At 43.5% G+C, this 20994-nt stretch overlaps 1 protein-coding gene across 1 annotated transcript in view; it reads left to right on the top strand.

Moving 5' to 3' along the window:
- The window catches only part of LOC306997715 (protein NLRC3-like), a 124578-nt gene that overhangs the window by 17541 nt on the left and 86043 nt on the right, over positions 1-20994 (top strand). The window contains exons 6-8 of the mRNA XM_079611117.1: positions 54-1787; positions 12487-12543; positions 20764-20835. Coding sequence (XP_079467243.1) covers positions 54-1787; positions 12487-12543; positions 20764-20835 — 1863 coding nt within the window. The remainder of the gene's footprint in view (positions 1-53; positions 1788-12486; positions 12544-20763; positions 20836-20994) is intronic.

The raw sequence follows: 20994 nt of genomic DNA, 5'->3' as shown, positions 1-20994 counted from the left end.
GTTTTTATTTATTTCTCTAACTTGTGTAATAATGTGGTATTTTAATCTTACAGCCATGACTCTAAACCTGCTGAAGTCCTCAACACATTGAGATCAAATCTGAGACAGAAGTTTGAGTGTGTGTGTGAGGGAATATCAAAGCAGGGAAACCCAACACTCCTGAATGAGATCTACACAGAGCTCTACATCACAGAGAGTGGAAGTGGAGAGATCAATAATGAGCATGAGGTGAGACAGATTGAGACACAGTCCAGGAGAGCAGAAACTGAGGACACACCGATCAAATGCAGTGACATCTTTAGACCTTTACCTGGACAAGACAAACCCATCAGAACTGTGCTGACAAAGGGAGTCGCTGGCATTGGAAAAACAGTCTCTGTGCAGAAGCTCATCCTGGACTGGGCTGAAGGGACAGAGAATCAGGACGTCCAGCTCATATTTCCACTTCCTTTCAGAGAGCTCAACTTGATGAAGGACAAAACACTCAGTCTTTCAGATCTTCTTCATCGCTTTTTCCCTGAAAGCAGAGAAATTGACATATCCAGTGATGAGTATAAAGTGCTGTTCATCTTTGATGGTCTGGATGAGTGTCGTCTGCCTCTGGATTTCCAGAGCGATGTGAGGTTGTGTGATGTGACTGAATCCGCCTCAGTGGACGAGCTGCTGGTGAACCTCATTGTGGGGAATCTGCTTCCCTCGTCTCTCATCTGGATCACCTCCAGACCAGCAGCAGCGGATCTCGTCCCCGCGGAGTGTGTCCATCGAGTGACAGAGGTACGAGGCTTCAGTGACACACAGAAGGAGGAATACTTCAGGAAGAGAATCAGTGACCGGCGTCTGGCCTACAGGATCATCTCACACCTGAAGTCCTCGAGGAGCCTCTTTATTATGTGCCACATCCCCGTGTTCTGCTGGATCTCAGCCACTGTTCTAGAGGAGATGTGCAGTGAAGCAGAGAGAGGAGAGATTCCCAAGACCCTCACTCAAATGTACACACACTTCCTGCTCATTCAGACCAACATCAAACATGAGAAGGACTATGAGAAGAAAGTGAAAGATGAAGACATGATTATCAAACTGGGGGAACTGGCGTATCGGCAGCTTGTGAAAGGCAACCTGATCTTCTATGAGGAAGACCTGAGCGAGTGTGGCATTGATGAGGCAGAAGCATCAGTTTACTCAGGATTGTGCACTCAGATCTTCAGAGAGGAGTTGGGCTTGTGTCTGGGGAAAGTCTTCTGCTTTGTTCATCTGAGCATTCAGGAACATCTAGCAGCTCTATATGTGCATCTCTCCTTTATCAACAATAACATCAATGTGTTTGACCAGATTACCAAACCAACTGATGGAGACAAAGTGTCACTATCTGATCTTCATCAGAGAGCTGTGGATGAGGCTTTAGACAGTAAAAATGGGCATCTGGACCTTTTCCTTCGTTTCCTTCTGGGTCTGTCAGTGAAGTCTAGTCAGAGTCTCTTACAAGAACTAAAGACACAGACAGCAAACCGCTCTCACAACAATAAGAAAACCGTTGACTTTATTAAAGAGAAGATCAGTGAGAATCCCTCTCCAGATAAATACATCAATCTGTTTCACTGTCTGAATGAACTGGGTGATCTTTCTCTAGTGAACGAAGTTGAACCTCATATGAGCGAAAAACGAACTCTAATACGTGATGTGAAACTCTCCTCGTCTCAGTGGTCCACTTTAGTGTTTATGTTTTTGTCCTCAAAGAAGATACTGCAGGAGTTTGACCTGAACAGATTCACTGGAGACAGATATAATCAGTAAGTTACACTCGTAATCTGTAATGATTGTTATGAGTGCAATGATTACAGTCTAAAACATTATGAACAAAGAGAAACTCAGAGATCAGAGGTGTAAAAATGTTGGCTAGTAGAAGCCGAATTTGCCGGTTGCCCACTACAGAGCGTCCGGTGAGAGACTTTTACCAGAGATGATCAGGTATTCGGGAATAACCTATTTATTGTCACCACAACTGATTTGCATGTGTGTGTGGTTTTCTATAAATAAAGATATAAGAAAAATAGATAAGTACAAATAACAATAACAAATAATAGTATGTGTAATAATAAAATGATTAATAAAGTACAATAAGAAAACCAAATGTGCCATTATATGGAAAAGAACACTGCTAGAAATTATTAATACTGAGCGGTTGAAAATCGACACCTTTGCGCGTTGAGGACAGAAATGGAGCCTCTAGTGCGCATGCGCCCAAAGAGTGCTTTAGCTCTAGAAGTGGGCGATATATATATATATTAAATAGACCATATAATGAATAAAAGGCACATAGATTATGTCTTCTAAATATAACAATAAAATATGTGAGGAAACTGGTATGTAAATATACACACGAACCTCTTTATGAGCTCGGTCGTATCGTCACTCGCATACATTAACTTTTACACATGCGGGGCTATTCAAACGTTCATAAACTAAGTAGAGAACAATGTACAAACAGGCTGCTACTTACTTTATAGTCACGCACAGAACCTTAGCAGAGATAAACACTACAGTTTAGCTTGCATCCGTCCACTTTCCCAATCGGTCAGACTCCGTTCAGTGGGCGGGAGCACTGACCTGCACGTCTTTTCTGCGGCGCTGATTGGCCCGCTAGACGGATGCTGTGATGAATGCGTCATTTTGGCATATATATATATATATATTAGCCTAATAGTGGCCTTTTTAACACGAGGTGTTTAAATCACGGGGCATAGATTGATTTCTGGGATATTGTACATAATTTGCGGGTGTTTCTCAAACTGTGGCTGTGTATCTCCTAGTAAGGCTGCATATCTCGACTGCACGTCATCACGCGCCTCTGAAGGCCGTCTCAGTTTGAAGGATTTTTTGAAGACAGACTTCAAGACTGTCAAGAACTGATTAAAACGAGTCGGCACTGAGTTTATCTGAGTTCACTATGAAATATAAGACACAAATAATGTATTTGGAGATGTTTCTATGTAAATTAATCACTGAACACTAAACTGACTATATAGTAAGACACTGGGAGACACAGATGGCTGTCATTCACTGTATTGCATTAATAAAAAAGACAGTTAATATAAAGATATTCAACAAAGTATTTTTCCAAAATTAAGTTTTAATAGTAATAGCAACTGAACGTCTGCGGATCCTCCTGATGATGAAAATTACGTCACGCGGACGGCCAAAGTAAACTTGATAAAACAGTGAATGGCCTTGATGCCGTTCATGGTGGCGTTTAGCTCTTCACAGTGGCGTAGCAGGGCATATTACATTACTGTTATTATTGTTATTACTCTACTTTTATCATTAAATTAATATTACAATTAATTTGTCCTGCAATATTTTCAAAGCGCATCCCAACATAACTGGCGTGCTGTGAGGATAAAAGATTAGATTATATGATGAAGACGAGCAGCTCGCCCTTGGGGAGAAATGTGAGTCTGTAAAGGGATGTAAAAGTGATGGCGCGCTTGCAGAAGCACTTCGTGCAAGGTGGAATTTATTACAGTGTCAGAGAGGTTCATCCACAGTTTCAAAATATATACAAGTGCCTACATTAATTACTAAACAAAACAAATTCCAAAGTACCAAAGAAACAACAAAAGGGAAAAATAAACCAGAAAAATATTATATATATGTATATATATGTATATATATATATATATATATATATATATATATATATATATATATATATATATATATATATATATAAAAGATATATGTCATAGTTAACTCGCGATTAATCGCACATTTTATCTATTCTAAATGTCTCGTGATTTCTTTTTGTCCCATTATTTTTTTTTCTCATTTGAATGCTCTTATCAACATGGAAAAGTGGATTGGCTTGCTTTGTGCAAATGTTTTTTGTTGAAAACAACATTGGCATATACTGTAGTGTTCAATTTCACACTAACATTCTCACTTGTAGCAAATAATCTCTCACACAATGTAACACTGTCCATCAATAAAAGGGTGAAATAAATACTGACGAGGTCCTGATATTGACGAGGGGGTGGAGAATTCACATCAGCTGTGTGTGTGCGCTTGGCCATCAAGTGGTATTTCAGACTGGACGTGCTGCGATGATAGCTCAGTTCACAATGACAAAACACACAGATCACTTTGGTCTGGTCAATTGAACCATTTGGAAACTTTTAAAAAGTAAACTTTCCATTCAGAATCTTATTGGCATCCATTTCGGCGTCTCGCGCTCATTCATCCACTCAAAACATAACGTTAAAGGGGTTCGCACACCGGACGAGAAGCGAAGCGTCGCGTCGCGCAATGCCTTGTATTTAAAATTCAAACACATTATTCTCTATGAGTGTACACACACCGGCGGCGCCATTCTGCGTTTTTATTGCTGGCCATAAACAGAAAGTTTCTCGCCCACTCTTTGGCCGGCTCGCAAGCCGAAACAAGTGTGTGCGGCGTGCCTGTTTTTTTTTGTCTCCGGCCTAGCTAGATCCGGTGTGTTGTTGTAGTTTTACTAACGTTACTAGTTGTTGCAAAAGCATGTGAAAAAAACAACGCTGTTAAAATGGGTTTGCGTTAACGCCGTTAATAACGCGTTAAGTACACAACAGGGTTTGGAATTTGCTCGAGGCTGTCAGAGTTTTTGCCTTGTAATGTTTTATTTTTGGCCACTAGAGGTCTCCCTAGGACTCATGTCTATACATGTGCCTTTTGTAATCTGTGCTATTGTTTTCACCTGTGTCTCATTCTGTGCTCTGTATTTAAGCTGGTCTGTTTCTCTGCATCCTCGCTTGGTTATTGTTGTTCCTAAGCCTGTGACTGCCGTAAGTTTGCTCTCCCAAGAAGTTTTCTTTTGTGCCTTTTGGACTGTTTCCAGAGTTTACTTTTTGATGTTTTTGGAACCTTTTTCCTGACTTTCTGTTTTTGTGATTGACTGGAAGAAAGGGCTTTTTTGCAATTTCCTTTTTGTTGTTATTAAACTATTTTTTAAATTCAATCTAAGCGAGCGTCTGACTATTGGGTTCAAACCCCTCCTGTGGCTCAGTGGTGGAATCTAAGACTTTCACGCCAGAGACCAGAGTTCTATTACCGGCTCTGACAGAATAACCAAGCCCCATAATGAACCCAGAGACGCCTAACTCTCAACTCTTTGCCACAGTTGCTCAGCATGAGTCCACAGTTCAGCGCATGAGACAGCCCTAGCTCGGCAGGAGACTTTGATGGCTAAACACTGACATGTGCTGACCGATCTCATGACTTCTATCCATCAGATCTTTGACCGCCTGCCCTCCACTCCAGCTGCTGCTCCAACTGCTGCTTCTGTACCCCTTCCGGAGTCTCAAATGCCCTCTCCCTTGGCTGAACCTTGCCTACCTCCACCACAATGTTTCTTGGGTGATCCCAGTGCATGTGATGGGTTCCTGACTCAATGTTCTCTCACATTTGAACTACCGCCATATTCCTTCCCCTCAGATCGGGCCAAGATTGCGTATGTTATCACCCTCCTTTCTGGTAAGGCTCTCTCCTGGGCAACAGCGGTCTGGAAGGCACAAGCGCCCTGCTGTTCAAGTTATTCTATGTTTGAAGAGGAGTTCAAAAGAGTCTTTGACCACCCCCTCAGCAGTTGGCAAGCCTCTAAGATACTTCTCACCCTCCAACAAGGTAATGGCAGCGCTGCTGAATATGCCATACTGTTTCGGACAGTTGCGGCGGGGAGTGGTTGGAACGACGAGACCCTCATGGGGAGTTACCTGAACGGTCTATCGGAGGCAGTCAAGGATGACCTGGCTATCAGAGAACCTGCCCGTGATCTCGAGACTCTTATCGATCAAGCTGTCAGGCTAGATATTCGCCTGAGGGAAAGAAACCTGCATCGCCAGTCTGCCAGCCCAGCTCCTTTGCAAATGCTACCAGTGCCCCAAGATTCTCCAGAACCCATGCAGTTGGGAAGGGCTCGACTATCTCCTTCAGAGCAAGATCATCGCATAAGAGAGCGCTGTTGTCTATATTGTGGACTGCAGGGTCATTTTCGCTCCGCATCTCCCAAGCTCTCTGGAAACGGCCAGTCCCGCACAGGCAAGGAAGGACTGTAACGGTAGTAACACGCACTGCTTCACCTTCCAACGCTGGGTTGTCCCTTCCCATCACACTCACTTGGGGAGACAAAAAACACCAACTCCAGGCCTTGATTGATTCTAGCACGGCCGGGAACTTCATGGATATTTCCCTTGCCTCCAGATCCCTACTAATTCCCTTCCTGCCCCCCTAACTGTAACCGCCTTGGATGGAAGACTGTTAGCTCCTGGGAGAGTAACCCACATAACCTCTCCCCTTTGTCTCTTCATTTACCAGCATCAGGAGAGAATGCGCTTTCACATAATACAGTCTCCAGAGTTCCCTGTTATCCTTGGTCACCCCTGGCTCCTCCAGCATAACCCACACTTTGACTGGCCCACTGGCACAGTCCTCAGTTGGGGTTCCGCCTGTTAGACTATATGCTTGGCTCAGAACTCCCCTGATCCTATTCTCGAGTCTCAGGAACCCTTAGACCTGTCTTAAGTACCTACTCAGTATCACCACCTCAAGGCGGTGTTCAGCAAGAGGAGGGCCACTTACCTCCACACCGCCCCTATGACTGCATCATTGAGCTACTCCCTGGAACCTGTACCCCCAGAGGTCGTAAATTCTCTTTGTCTTCCCCTGAGCGAACTGCTATGGACAAGTACATTGACGAAGCCCTTTCAGCAGGAATTATCCGTCCATCCACTTTCCCTGCTGGAGCTGGATTCTTCTTTGTTGGGAAAAAGGATGGTGAACTTCGGCCATGTATTGATTACGGGGGCCTTAATAAGATCACTGTTCAAAACTGCTATCCCTTGCCGTTAATGGGCACTGCTTTCAAATATTTGCAAGAAGCCTCCATCTTCACTAAGCTTGACTTGTGCAATGCCTACCATCTTGTGCGCATCAGACAAGGAGATGAGTGGAAGACTGCCTTCAACACGCCCACTGGACACTATGAATACTTAGTTATGCCTTTCGGTCTCACTAATGCTCCTGCAGTATTTCAAGCTCTCATTAATGATGTTCTCAGAGACATACTCATCCAACTTGTTTTCGTCTACTTAGATGATATACTCATCTTATCAAGCTCCCTCCAAGAGCATGTGAAACACGTCAGAAAGGTTCTCAGACACCTTCTGGACAACCATCTTTATGTCAAACCTGAGAAATGTGAGTTTCATGTGATCAAGGTCCAGTTCCTGGGGTTCATAATTAAGCCTGGCCAGATATATATGGACCCTCAAAAGGTTCATGCAGTTGTGGATTGGCCTACCTCCTCGTCGGTAAGAGGTAGAGCGTTTTCTTGGCCTTGCCAATTTTTGTCATAAGTTCATCCTGAACTTCAGTACTGTTGCGGCTCCTTTATCTGCCCTCACTAAGGGAAACACATCCGGCTTTTGTTGGGGGCCTGAAGCAGAGTTGGCCTTCAACAAACTCAAATGACGTTTCTGCACCTGTTCTTATTCTACCAAACCCAGATATTCCATTCATTGTGGAGGTTGATGCCTCAGACGTTGGGGTTGGAGCTGTGCTGTCCAAAAAGGGGGAAGGACAACAAGCTGCACCCTTGTGCATTCCTTTACCACTGCCTTACACCGACTGAGAGGAAGTATCATGTGGGGGATCGAGAGCTACAGGCAGTTAAGCTAGCGCTTGAAGAGTGGAGGTTTTGGCTTAAGGGGGCCAGAAACCCATTTCAAGTGCTTACAGACCACAAGAACTTAGAATACATTCAGCAAGCTAAGCGACTTAACCCCCGCCAGGCACGTTGGTCCTTATTCTTCAACAGATTCCAGGTCATCTTATCCCACTGCCCCGGCTCCAAGAATCTTAAACCTGATGAGTTGTCCCGAGTATATGTAAACACTCCTTATTATTCCAAGATGTCACAACATTTGTAAATGCCTGTCCCACGTGCAACCAAGGTAAAGTCTCTCATCGTTCACCCCAGGGTCTACTGCACCCTCTTGCCATACTACATAGACCATGGTCTCATCTTTCCATGGATTTTATTACTAGACTTCCACTATCACAGGGCAACACCACTATCATGGTCATAGTGGATAGATTCTCCAAGGCTGTTCGATTTATTCCTTTGCCCAAACTGCCCACCATAACAGAGACTGCTAAATTGGTTGTCAACCATGTCTTTGGCGTCTTTGGCATCCCACAAGACATTGTCTCTGATTGAGGGCGGCAATTTTCCTCCCGGTTCTGGCAGGCATTTTGTCAATCTCTGGGGGCTACGGTGAGTCTATCTTCTGGGTTCCACCCAGAGTCCAATTGGCAAGCAGAGAGGCTTAACCAAGATCTTGAGACTACCCTGAGGTGTATGGCAGCTAACAACCAATCCTCTTGGTCTTCCTTCATCATGTGGGCAGAATACACATACAACACCCTTCGCTCCTCTGCTACGGCATGTCCCCTTTCGAGTGCCAGTTTGGGTATACTCCTCCACTATTCCCTGAGCAAGAAGTAGAGGTTGCAGTTCCCTCCGTGCAACAGTTCATCAAGCGCTGCCGCCAGACGCGGAAGAAGGTCAGACTCAAGCTCCTTAAAGTCTCCCAGCAATACCAGCACCAGGCTAATTGCAGACGCAGACCTGCCCCCACTCTGCGCCCCGGCCAAAAAGTCTGGCTCTCCACCAAGAACATTCCCTTGCGGGTGGAGTTCCGTAAACTTTCCCAGAGGTTCATCGGCCCCTTCAAGATTGCCAGGAAAGTTAACCCAGTTACTTATCGGTTATACTTACCTAAGTCTTTAAAGATGAATCCCACTTTTCATTTTTGATTCAATCTAAGCGAGCGTCTTACTATTGGGTTCAAATCCCTCCTGTGGCTCAGTGGTGGAATCTAAGACTTCAGAATTAAGTAGTAGGAAATTGCTAGTCATCCAGTTTTTTACCGTAGCACTCTTGTATCGACATGGTAAACAGTTACCTTCTTCTTCTTCTTCTTATGGCGGTTGGCAACCAGAAGTGATGTGATATTTGAACCGAGGCGTCGGAGCTTGTGTCGAGAAAAAAGGGGTGTGCCAGATGAAGCCGCGATTCGAGGCTTGTGTTCATCAGTTCGGTCTGAGTGTCGCTTCTGGATGAAGGGGGTTCGAAACTCGCGCCACCTTGTGGGTGTTGTCAGGAGTAGTAGAAGCAGTTGTAGTAGTGTCAGAGAGTCAGAGTACTCTTATTGTCATTATTGTGTTATGTGTTAGGGCTGTGAATTATTACATTCTATCAGATTAGAATAGTTATAGTATATTGTTATTAATTATAGTAGCTATATTATAGTCTTTTGTTATAAAAATTAGATAAGATTATTTGGATTTTTGGATCTGGACTGGACTTTTTTATTATGATTGTCCTTTTGGATTTGTTTGCTTTTTGTGACCTCTTCCTTTTTCCTGGTAATGGAGACAGCTAGAAAAAGTAAATCCTCCCCTGTCTGGCCTCAACAGAAGCATCAGTATCCTCATTTATTCTAGCTGGCACTGGCATTTTTTGTTCCTCTGTTCCTTGTGAAAGGATATTTTCCAAGGCTGGAGAGGTTTTGTCCAAGAAGAGGAATCGTCTAAACGCACCCAACACACTTGAAAATATTCTGTTTCTCAATAAAAATCTATTGTAATCCTTTATTTACCCACCCCAAACTCCAGTGTTGCAGTTTTCTCTTCTATATCCCCAGTCCCATAAGCACAACACTGCACTAAAACTAGTAATGGTTCACTGTACAAACCCCCCCCCTGAAACAATCCTTAACTTTTCCCACCCAGACTATTCTGTTGTAGTTTACTTTATTACACTTCCTCCACCATAAGGGTGGGTGGGTGGGTGGTCTCTGCACAAGTAAATTCAGACAGATAAAGATACATATTGTATTTTATACCCAGGCAATAGACAAATGCTCAGGTCTTTTTTTTTAATTCTTTTTCTTTTATTTTGTATTGCAAATGAAAGGTGTTACGACAGCTAGGGGTCAGCCGCAACAGGAAAAGGAAGAGAGTTACATTACCAGAGAAATGAGAAATAACATGAGCTTTAATTACGATGAAGGGTTAGTGTCAGGGGCAGACAAGGCCAATATAACAAACAAAACAATATTATTTTAGAACTTAAATGACCACAAGCAGAAGAAAGAAAAATAAAATACAGTTTACACAGAGAGAGAGAGAGAGAGAATATACACACAAGGACAGTTGATATAAACACACAAAATATCTCAGGGTCCTAACAAAGTTTACAGACATTACCAGTAAGAAGAAAACAAATAGATAAAAACAGGTATACCGACATCATAAGTATGCTCAGGTCATTGGTTCAGAATTAATTCATTTGAGATTCTGGAACATACACGGATAATGTGACCCGGGATCGTTTAATTTTGGTTCATTCACACTGCCAGTGATTTTCCGGGATCTGTGAGTGTGTTCACACACATCCCTGTAAGATCCGTAAAGACATGTGACGTCAGAATGAGACGTGTAACGTACGCGTCGAAAACATGTACACTAACGCATCGCGTACCGTTCCACAGAGCTGGCAAACGCTCTCAGCTTCAGCGCAGATAGTAAGGAGCTCCTGGTCTCTGCTTTGTTCCAGTTTGCAGACATTTTTTCGTTCTTTCTTTGTTGATGACGAACACAAACGTTCTAGAGTCGCGCGATGGCACGTGCGTCATCACTACGACACACCTCTTAGTAGTAGTAGTAGTAGTAGTAGCCCTTTATTGTCACTAGTCACAAGTACCAGCGAATTAGCCATCAACCTGTACATAATCTTCATCAATCTTATGGGATTGATCTTGGCTTTTGTTCACACAGGGCGTGTTCCGGGACTGATCCCGGCAATGTTACTAGGTCCCCAACCCGGGATCGATGCCGGCATCAATCCCGGGACGTGTTTGCGTTCACACAGAAGGCACTCTGGCAATTTCCCGGGATCAACGCGCTGTGTGAAAGGGGCTTTTGAGTAATGAACCTTTGGGTGAAGCAATGGGCTGTGAGGTCTCAGTGGTTCAGGAAGCCTCATGTTGCCATCACTAGTAGTAACCAGCTTTTGGTGCATTACCGTCACCATCTGGACTGGGGTGTGGATAGAGTGGTCTACCTACATTTTCTTAAATTCTTTTTAATAATCCAGTTATTTAAAAAAAAGTATATAATGCTATTTTAATGTCATCTGGTTCTCACCAAGTTGTGAAATTAATCTTTGTCTGGCTTGATGGTATTTAGGACAATACATAATTACATGCTCTATTGTCTCTTGACTATTGCAATATTTACATATTCCATCAACATGCTTTTTCATTATAAATTAATTTCTATTCAATTCTGTACGACCTAGCCTCATTATGGATACCACATCTTCTTCTCTGCTTTCCTGTAGCTCAAACAGTAGAGCGTTGGCACTAGCAACGCCAAGGTCATGGGTTCGATTCCCAGGGAAAGCAAGAATGTAAAATGTGTACCTTGAATGCGTCTGCCAAATGCATAAATATAAATATAATATAAATATTCTCGCTTACTTCTGTACGTATTCCTGTTCTTTCCCACTTTTCCTTGAATACTATACAGATGTCTTCCAGACTGTTCATTTTCCCATAAAAACTGCCATTTTTAATTAATTTCAGCTTTGCTGTATTTAATATCCACTTCTATCAGGCTTCTCTGCTGCTTTTTTCACACATTTGTCTGCCAATCCATTACCTCCTATACCTATATGAGCTGGTAACCATATAAATGTAGTGCTAATACCGGGCTTAAGCAGATTGTTTGCTATTTGTTTTATTTCAAACACCATGTACTATCTATATAAATGAAGATGACTTGACTTGACTTATCTGACCGTTATTAGTTTGTAGCAGTAAATGACGAGATGTCTTATCGATCAAAAGTTTAGTATGGCGTACCACAAGGCACAGTACTAGGACCGTTGCTTTTCACTCTGTACATGCTACCCTTAGGAGATATCATTAGGAAACATGGCATTAGCTTTCACTGTTATGCTGATAATACTCAGCTCTGTATTTCTTCACGCCCTGATGAAACTTACAAATTCACAAAATTAATGGAATGCATAGCAGATATAAAACACTGGATGACTAGTAATTTCCTACTACTAAATTTTGAAAAAAGAGAGATTCTAATTATTGGACAAAAAACTTCCACACGTAATAACCTAGAATACTGTCTAACACTTGATGGCTGCTCTGTTAAGTCTTCGTTGTCAGTTAGGAACCTTAGTGTGCTCTTTGATACCAATTTTCCATTTGAAAGTCACGAATCTGTAAAACCACATTTTTTCACATGTCCTTTATAATGCAGTGTTTAATAAAAAACATATTTGAGGGTATTTAGGAAGGTATAATGTATTATTTACTTATTACTTATTATTATTATTGTTAGTAATTAGTAATTAACTTTTTTATTTTCAAATAGTAACACTGGATATGAAGTTCTTCAGAAGCCTGTGGTTACAGCAACCAGATCAGCTTGGTAAGTAACACTGAGAACAAGCATCACTGTTAAAACATTATAATATTTCTTACTTAAACATTATAAATTAATGGTTTAACAAAACATTTTTTTTAATGTAGGCCTACAATTTTTATGATATTTGTGAGCAATTTATTTTAAAAATATATGCATTTATAATGTAGGTATATAAACATTTTTTATTTATACTTTTTATATTAATTTTGATTTTTTAATCTAAAAAATATATCTAAATTATGTCATATGCTCTCAAAGAATAATGCAGAGCAATTAGTTCATGCGTTCATGACATCAAGGCTAGATTATTGTAATGCTCTACTGGGTGGTTGCCCTGCACATTTAACAAACAAGCTACAGCTGGTCCAAAATGCAGCAGCTTGAGTTCTTACTAGAACCAGGAAGTATGACCATATTAGCCCCGTTCTGTCAACATTGCACTAAATGGTTTAGCTCCCCAGTACTTGAGCGAGCTCTTAAGGCAAATAGTCCTAGACCGGTGTCGAGCTGAAAAGTGATTGTCCGCCAAAAAATTTATGCCAATTGACGAATTTCTTTGTTCATTTTTTGGATAATAATTAGGCTATTATTATTATTATTTGCGTACACGTACCCGAAAAGTCAGATGACTGTAAATGTGCAAAAACTGTTTCCATTGTAGTTTTGCGAAATTGTAGTGAATGTGACAGACATAATTCACCTTTGTTATTAAAGCAGCCCTCAGTAAGATCGGGATTTCTTTGTTGTATCCTCGCGTTTTGCTCGGAGATTTCTCTCAAGAGCTCCCCCCGCAGCTTCGGAATAGATATTTGACAACAACTGTTAAAAACTCGCTGGCTATTCTCAGACACTAGAGGCTTAGTAGATCAACGACATCAAAGCAGATGGGAAACTCTTTGCAACGTCGTCTTCATTCGGGTTCCAACAGCGTGAGGGAGCGCAATAATGACAGCATTATAGCAGATTTCTTTTTGCAGTAAAGCAATTCTTTACCTCGCGAGACTTGGGATCACACGATACTTCCCGACGAAGAGGCCGGCGGCCCGCTGTTGCAAACGCTGTTTTTCCGCTCACGGGCACCAGGGGGGTGTGAAACCACCACCATTCAACCCAAAATAAGTAATATAACCATTCCAGTGACTCCGAAGTTGATCAGGTAAGGTAAAAAAGTTACTTAGTTCACCTTTAAGTGTAGTTCTGTACACTGTGTTTTTCTGCATAACTGTTCAGGGATCGCGGCCCCTTTAAATGTTCGGAAGGCGTGATGACGGGGGACGCTGGTCAGCGCCATTGATCTGTTGTTTTGTTTACCTTCAAAAATAAATGACACACGTACTCGTGTGCTCAAAGTGAGAAGTTGTCTCTTGCAAATTACTGCAATTTCCACACTGGTGACCCCGACATTAGTCTGCTGGACGTATCCAGAGACACAACACGATCATGACCGCGAACGCTGTCACCCTCAAACTCCCCGAATTCTGGGAATCGTCAGCATCGGCATGGTTCGCCCAGACTGAAGCGCAGTTCGCGTTGCATGAGATCACCGCGGATACAACAAAATATTACTACGTTGTGTCTGCTCTCGGAAATTCAACAGCATCCAGAGTGGTGAGCCTTCTTACAAATCCTCCCGAAAATGAGAAGTATACAGCACTTAAAGCCCACCTGTTGAAAACGTTTGGACTGTCGGACACTGAGAGAGCCAGCAGGCTTTTCTCACTTCAAGGACTGGGTGACAGCAAATCGCCTGAGCTCATGGACCGTATGCTGGATCTTTTGGGTGAACACAGACCTGATTTTCTTTTCATCCAGTTTTTCCTGCGTCAGCTACCTTCCCAAGTGAGAGCTGCATTAGCCAACACCACAATCACTGACTGTCGTTTACTAGCTGAAGAGGCTGATACATTTTTCCTGGCGAGTCAAGGACATTGTGCGGCCGCGCTTTTTCCCGCGCACATCTCTTCGGTGACGCGGGACGACTCCGCAATCATTGCTGCAACCACTTCTCGTCGGCAGCAGTCTTCTGGCACCCAACAGCCCTCAGGATTGTGTTTCTATCATGCAAAGTTTGGAACCAAGGCTAACAAATGCCGTCCACCATGCAGTTTCAGTGTTTCGGGAAATACCAGGGCCGGCGCTCAGTAGTGGCCATGAGTGTCGGCCGCGTAGGCAGGCTGCTTTTCATCCGCGATAGCATCTCCGGACGCCGTTTTCTGTGAGACACGGGAGCACAAAGGAGCGTCCTGCCTGCATCCCGTTTGGACATGGTGACCGACAGTTACGGCCCCCCTATGGAAGCTGCCAACGGTAGCCCCATCCGCACATATGGAACGAGGTATGTCGAATTGTGTTTCGGAGGACAGCAGTTCGGTTGGGACTTTGTTACGCCGTTCCCCTCCTCGGCGCTGATTTTTTGTGTGCACATGGACTATTAGTGGATGTAAAGAACTGCCGTCTGATTGCCGTCACATTTTGTTCTTATACGTGCACGCTCAGCGAGGCAGACTCCATACGACTGTCTAGCATGCTCTCAGCTTCCGATGATTTCCACCGTCTACTGGCCAGTTTCCCAGCCCTCACTCAGCCCACTTTCTCTGCATCTACTGTAAATCATGGTGTGGAGCACCATCTCGCCACTACTAGTCCACCCGTCTACGCCCACGCTCCGCGCCTCGACCCGACCAAGCTTGCCGTTGCAAAGGCTGAGTTTGCGGACATGGAACACCTGGGCATAGTACGCCGATCCTTCATCCTTCGAGCCGCTCATCTCATGGGGCCCTTGCACGAGGCCTTGAAAGGCAAACCCAAACATGTTGTGGACTGGACTGAGAGCAGAGTCAAGGCTTTTGATGCCACTAAAACAGCACTAGCGAACGCCACCATGCTGGCGCATCCTTCTCCTACAGCCCCCATTGCCATCACCTTGGATGCCTCGGATTACGCTGTCGGTGCTGTTTACGAGCAGTGGGTCGGCAGGGCCTGGCAGCAGCTGGCTTTCTTTAGCCGTCAGCTGCGCCCTTGTGAGCGGAAGTACAGCACTTTCGACCGGGAGCTGGTGGGTCTCTACCTCGCCATTAGACACTTTCGTTCCCTGCTGGAAGGCCGACACTTCACTGCTTTTGTGGACCACAAGCCGCTGACTTTTGCCATGGCCAAGGTAGCTGAGCCGTGGTCTGCCCGCTAGCAACGGCATCTGTCTTACATTTCAGAGTTCACCACGGACTTGCAGCACGTTGCCGGTAAGAGCAACCACGTGGCGGACTGCCTATCACGGGCTGTGGCAGGGGCAGTCCATCTTGGTTTGGATTACAACCACATGGCCGTGACTCAGACCACAGACCCAGACGTGCAACATCTGAAAACCTCGACTACAGGGCTGCAGATCGAGGACGTGGTTTTTGGCGATGCCAGCACAACGCTCCTGTGTGACATCTCCACAGGTAGTCCTCGGCCAATGGTTCCCTCGGGGTGAAGACGACAAGTTTTTGATGCCATCCATGGTCCCAGGTGTGAAAGCTTCACAGAGACTTGTTACAGCAAAGTTTGTTTGGCACGGCCTCAAGAAGGACGTTAGGGACTGGGCTAACACCTGTGTTGAGTGCCAACGGGCCAAAGTACACCGCCACACTAAAGCCCCGTTAGAATTGTTCCCGGTTCCTGAGAGGCGTTTTGACCATGTAAACGTGGACCTGGTTGGTCCTGTGCCCTCCTCTCAAGGTTTCACATATCTGTTAACCATGGTTGACAGGACCACCCGCTGGCCTGAGGCTGTGCCACTGACATCGGTGGCGTCTGTCGAGATGACACGGGCATTTATTGGTACCTGGATTGCCCGTTTCGGCACCCCTTTGGACATTTCCTCTGACCGAGGCGCACAGTTCACGTCTGAGCTTTGGGACGCTGTCGCACAGAGCCTCGGAGTGAAACTCCACCGCACGACTGCATATCACCCGCAGGCGAACGGACTCTGTGAACGCTTTCATAGATCGATGAAGGCTGCCCTGCGTGCCAGCCTCAAAGACAGCAACTGGGTCGACAAGCTCCCGTGGGTGATGCTGGGCATCAGGACTGCACCAAAGGAGGACCTTCAGTCCTCATCCGCGGAGCTTGTTTACAGACAGCCGCGGCGAGTGCCAGGGGATTTTGTCCCTAGCACCACGGTTCTCTGGTCTGCTACTCTCCAGCGGTCTACTCTACTGGATAATGCACTGTTTTTTTGCACCTGTCCCTACTTCCCGTCACGGCCTCCCTCAGTCGCACATCCCCGCTGGACTTCAAACAGCTGACTATGGTTTCATTCGCCACGATGCCCACAGGGGACCGCTACGCCCGCCCTACGAGGGCCCATTCCAGGTTCTGGAGACAGGGGACAAACACTTTGTGGTGGACAGGGGTGGCAAACCGGAGTGACTCTCCATTGACCGCCTTAAACCGGCTCATTTGGACGTGGCCAGGCCCATTGACCTGGCTCAGCCCCCACGACGCGGACGGCCTCCTGCTCTGCCCCCACCCCATGCTCCCATCCCACCCAAGCCTCCTACACTCCATGAACCTCACCCGTATAATGACGGTACACCGGCTGCAGTGGGGTCTCCTCGACCTCCGGTACAGCGCAGTCGTTGTGGCCTTTTGATACGCCCACCTCCCCGTTGACTGTTTGGTTTTTCTGATATGGTGAATTCTGGGGGGACGTGTGTAGTGAATGTGACAGACATAATTCACCTTTGTTATTAAGTGTAGTTCTGTACACTGTGTTTCTGCATAAATGTTCAGGGATCACGGTCCCTTTAAATGTTCGGAAAGGCGTGATGACGGGGACGCTGATCAGCGCCATTGATCTGTTGTTTTGTTTACCTTCAAAAATAAACGACACACGTACTCGTGTGCTCAAAGTGAGAAGTTGTCTCTTGCAAATTACTGCAATTTCCACAAAATATTATTTTTTCGAATTGCCTGAAAAACCACCGCATGCGAGCGTAAAAACTTTTTTGCGATAAACGTCGCCTGTAATTAAGAGTAACATTCAGGCTCATTAATCAGCGCAGAGAGACAATTGTGACCGGTCACGGAAAGTAGGGACACAAGTCGGCAGCACAACTTTCGAGCAAAATGAGAAAGAAGCGGGGGGTTTTTTCAAAATGGGTGATTTTCGCTTTTTTGCAGAATCTGTTAGTTGAGATCACGAAGAAGCCTCTCCATGTTTTAGATATCAGTATTGGTATTTTTAAAAGTGTACATTTTGAAGTTGAAATCGGCTTGTTTTTCTGAGATTATAGCGCGCAGTATGGGCATGTCATTGTCTGTGTGTATTTCCATACTGGATAAGCCGGCTTTTGTTTCTTTTGTTATTGCCCCCGCCCTCCAAGGGAACAGCGTGGTAGGACTGGGCGATATATCGATATAAAACATGGAACAGGACACTGCAGTTCTCAAAAGTTAATTATTTGCATGTGCTTTAAAGCCTTGCCGGTTAAACATGTAATTCGCTGCTGATGCGCTGATCTAACATGCACTTATCTGAGCGCAAACAGCCGACGCGCACATGCACTAAAAGCCTGTCTAACAGCGCCTGGATACAGGACTAAGTTATCTTTCGAGTCTTTTTTAGCTAATACTGTCAAATATACTCAAGGTTTACATAAAGAAAGATGGTTATGTCTTAACTTGAAAGCAAACAGCGAGAAATCTGCTTGTCATATGCGTACATACTAGACGTGCGCTTTCAGGTCTTAAAGAGACAGTAGCCCTAATAGTAAACATGATGCCACTTGTCCTTAACGGGATTATTCACCCAAAAATAAACATTTTGTCATTCTTCACTCACTCCTATGTTGTTCCAAACCTGTATTCATTTATTTCTTGTGCTGAACACAAAATAAGATATTTTGAAGAATGTGGGTAACCAGACAGTTGCTGGTCCCCATTGACTTCCATAGGAAATAAATATAGAAGTCACTGGGGAACATCAACTGTGTGGTTACCCACATTCTTCCAAATAACTTCAACAGAAGAAAGAAACTTATTCAGGTTTAAAACAACTTGAGAGAGTAAATGATGACAATTAAAAATTTGGGGATAACTATCCATTTAATGTTAATAAAACAACAAAACACAGAGGACATCACACACTGCTCTTGACTGAGAACTTTAATAGTAACTTTAATAAGAATCAATGTATAATTTATACAGCGAAGTCCATGTTTGGCTTTGACTTTGACTGAACATTTGCTCTCACTTTGAGGGAAAAAATATCGGGATATATATAATATATCGATATTCAGCATATCGGGATATGACTCTTGGTCCATATCGCCCAGCCCTACAGCGTGGCTACTTATTATGCAGTGCTCTAGCCGGCTCTATCTGATATCAATAGAGTTGCCTACACAGTTTTATCTGTAGATGCTAAGAGACATTTATTTATATATTACCTGTTTGCAAACTTTTTTTTGTCTTTGGCACATTTTCCTGACCTTTTTGCTCCCCCCTGTGCTTTACAGCTTTACAGGGGGTGTGGCTTATGTAAATGAGATGTAAATGAGCCCTATTGTCACTCCCAGCAGCCGAGAGAGTGAGAACTGCACAATCTATAGAGGCCGTTTCTCCACTTTTAACTTTTTTGAGTGCCTACCTTCAAATGGCCACAACTTCTCCAAATATTATCATATTTCCATTTGTTACACATCGTTGGAAAGCTTGGAGACTACACTTTCAGAATATGTGAATAACTCAAAATGCCCCAGAACCGACTTGTGTCCCTACTTTCCGTGATCGGTCACAATTATGTAGATTACTAAATACAACAAGTGTCATTATTGTGAGTTATAATCAGTCAAATATAATTATTCTAAAGGAAATCAACTAATTTCAGGGCAGAAAAAACTATCAGTCAATAAGTAGAGGCTTCAATCACTTTCTGGCAGGTGCAATACTGCATTATAATGGTTGTATTGGCCATCTAATGTATTTTAAGAGGTAAAAAGTACTAGGTGAGTTATAATCTGTCAAATATAATTCTTCTGATGGAAATCAACTAATTTCAGGGCAGAAATAACCTTTCAGTCAATAAGTAATGGCTTCAATCACTATTACCACGGACATACGCTGATGTTTATTTGCACGTTATGTCTGTTTTGATCCACATAAAAGCAGCTGTAGTGTCAAGAGACTGGGCGATACAGCTTTAACACGCTGCGCGCGCTCCCACGGACGGCAATCAATTTTCGGCGGACCATCACTTTTCGGCACGACACCTGTAACAACGCCAGTGCAGCGCGAGAACGGAAAGCGGAACTCTTATCAAACTTTCTTGTATCAAACTTGTGCCTCCCGTATTTTAAATTGTAATTTAATATCTGTGGTAAATTCAAACTCAAATAATTCATTTAAAAATCTGTTTATTTACATATAGGCTACATATGTGTCTAGAGTGAAGTTCTGATAATTAATCATTTTGAGCCCTGTGTGCCTGTTTTTACAAAAAAAATACCAAATTGGTAAATGGTTGGTGTTTTCTGGTTTTCTGGCCGAAAAAAAAGTGAAGACAAATAAAAAAGGACAAAGATGCAACAGAGGCCTGGTTATTGAGTGAAACCCAGTTTAATGTTCATGATTGGTGCGGTGCCTCCCTATCAAGTGAGGGTTAAGCACAGCTAAGAAGAAAAACACTTAATAATACCTAGAATATCAGTCCGCCGGATCCAGGACGTATCCAGATCTGATGAAGGACCAGCGCCTGCACACGACGACACCGCTGTCCTGAAGTGTCAACTAGTCTCTCCCCTGTGAAGGCCTCCTTTCCCTTTCCTTTACCTCTATACAGATACAACATTGTCAGGATAATTCCGGTTCACGTGGCTACGCAGAGGCACATTTTTTTTCTGTATTATACATTTTTAAGGTTTGTTGAGGGTTGATTTGTGAAGAAGGTCTACACGCCTGTGAACATAAACGCGCATACCTATGCGCGCCGTCTGTGTTTTCGCAACTTCACTGTTCCGTAATTTCTATTATCACTGTAAAGCTGCTTTGAAACAATCCATACTTTTAAAAGCACTATATAAATTAAGGTGACTTGACACAAAAACAACTTTTTCACATGTCCTTTATAATGCAGTTTAATTAATAAATATTTGAGGATATTTAGGAAGGTATAATGTATTTACTTGTTATGAATTATTATTATTCTTAGCATTAGTAATTCACTTTTTTATTTTCAAATAGTGACACACAATACACTGGAGATGAAGTTCTTCAGAAGCTGCTGCCTGTGGTTACAGCAACCAGATCAGCTCGGTAAGTAACACTGAGAACAAGCATCACTGTTAAAACATTACATTTTTTAAACATTATAAATTAATGGTTTAACAAAAACTATTTTTAATGTAAAATTTTTATGATATTTGTGAGCAATTTATTTTCAAAATATATGCATTTATAATGTATGTATATAAA

This window comes from Phoxinus phoxinus (assembly GCF_949152265.1).
Source record: "Phoxinus phoxinus genome assembly, chromosome: 4".
NCBI classification, from domain to species: domain Eukaryota; kingdom Metazoa; phylum Chordata; class Actinopteri; order Cypriniformes; family Leuciscidae; genus Phoxinus; species Phoxinus phoxinus.
Note: the sequence above shows the minus strand (reverse complement) of the source record. Positions and strands in the feature narration are given on the sequence as shown.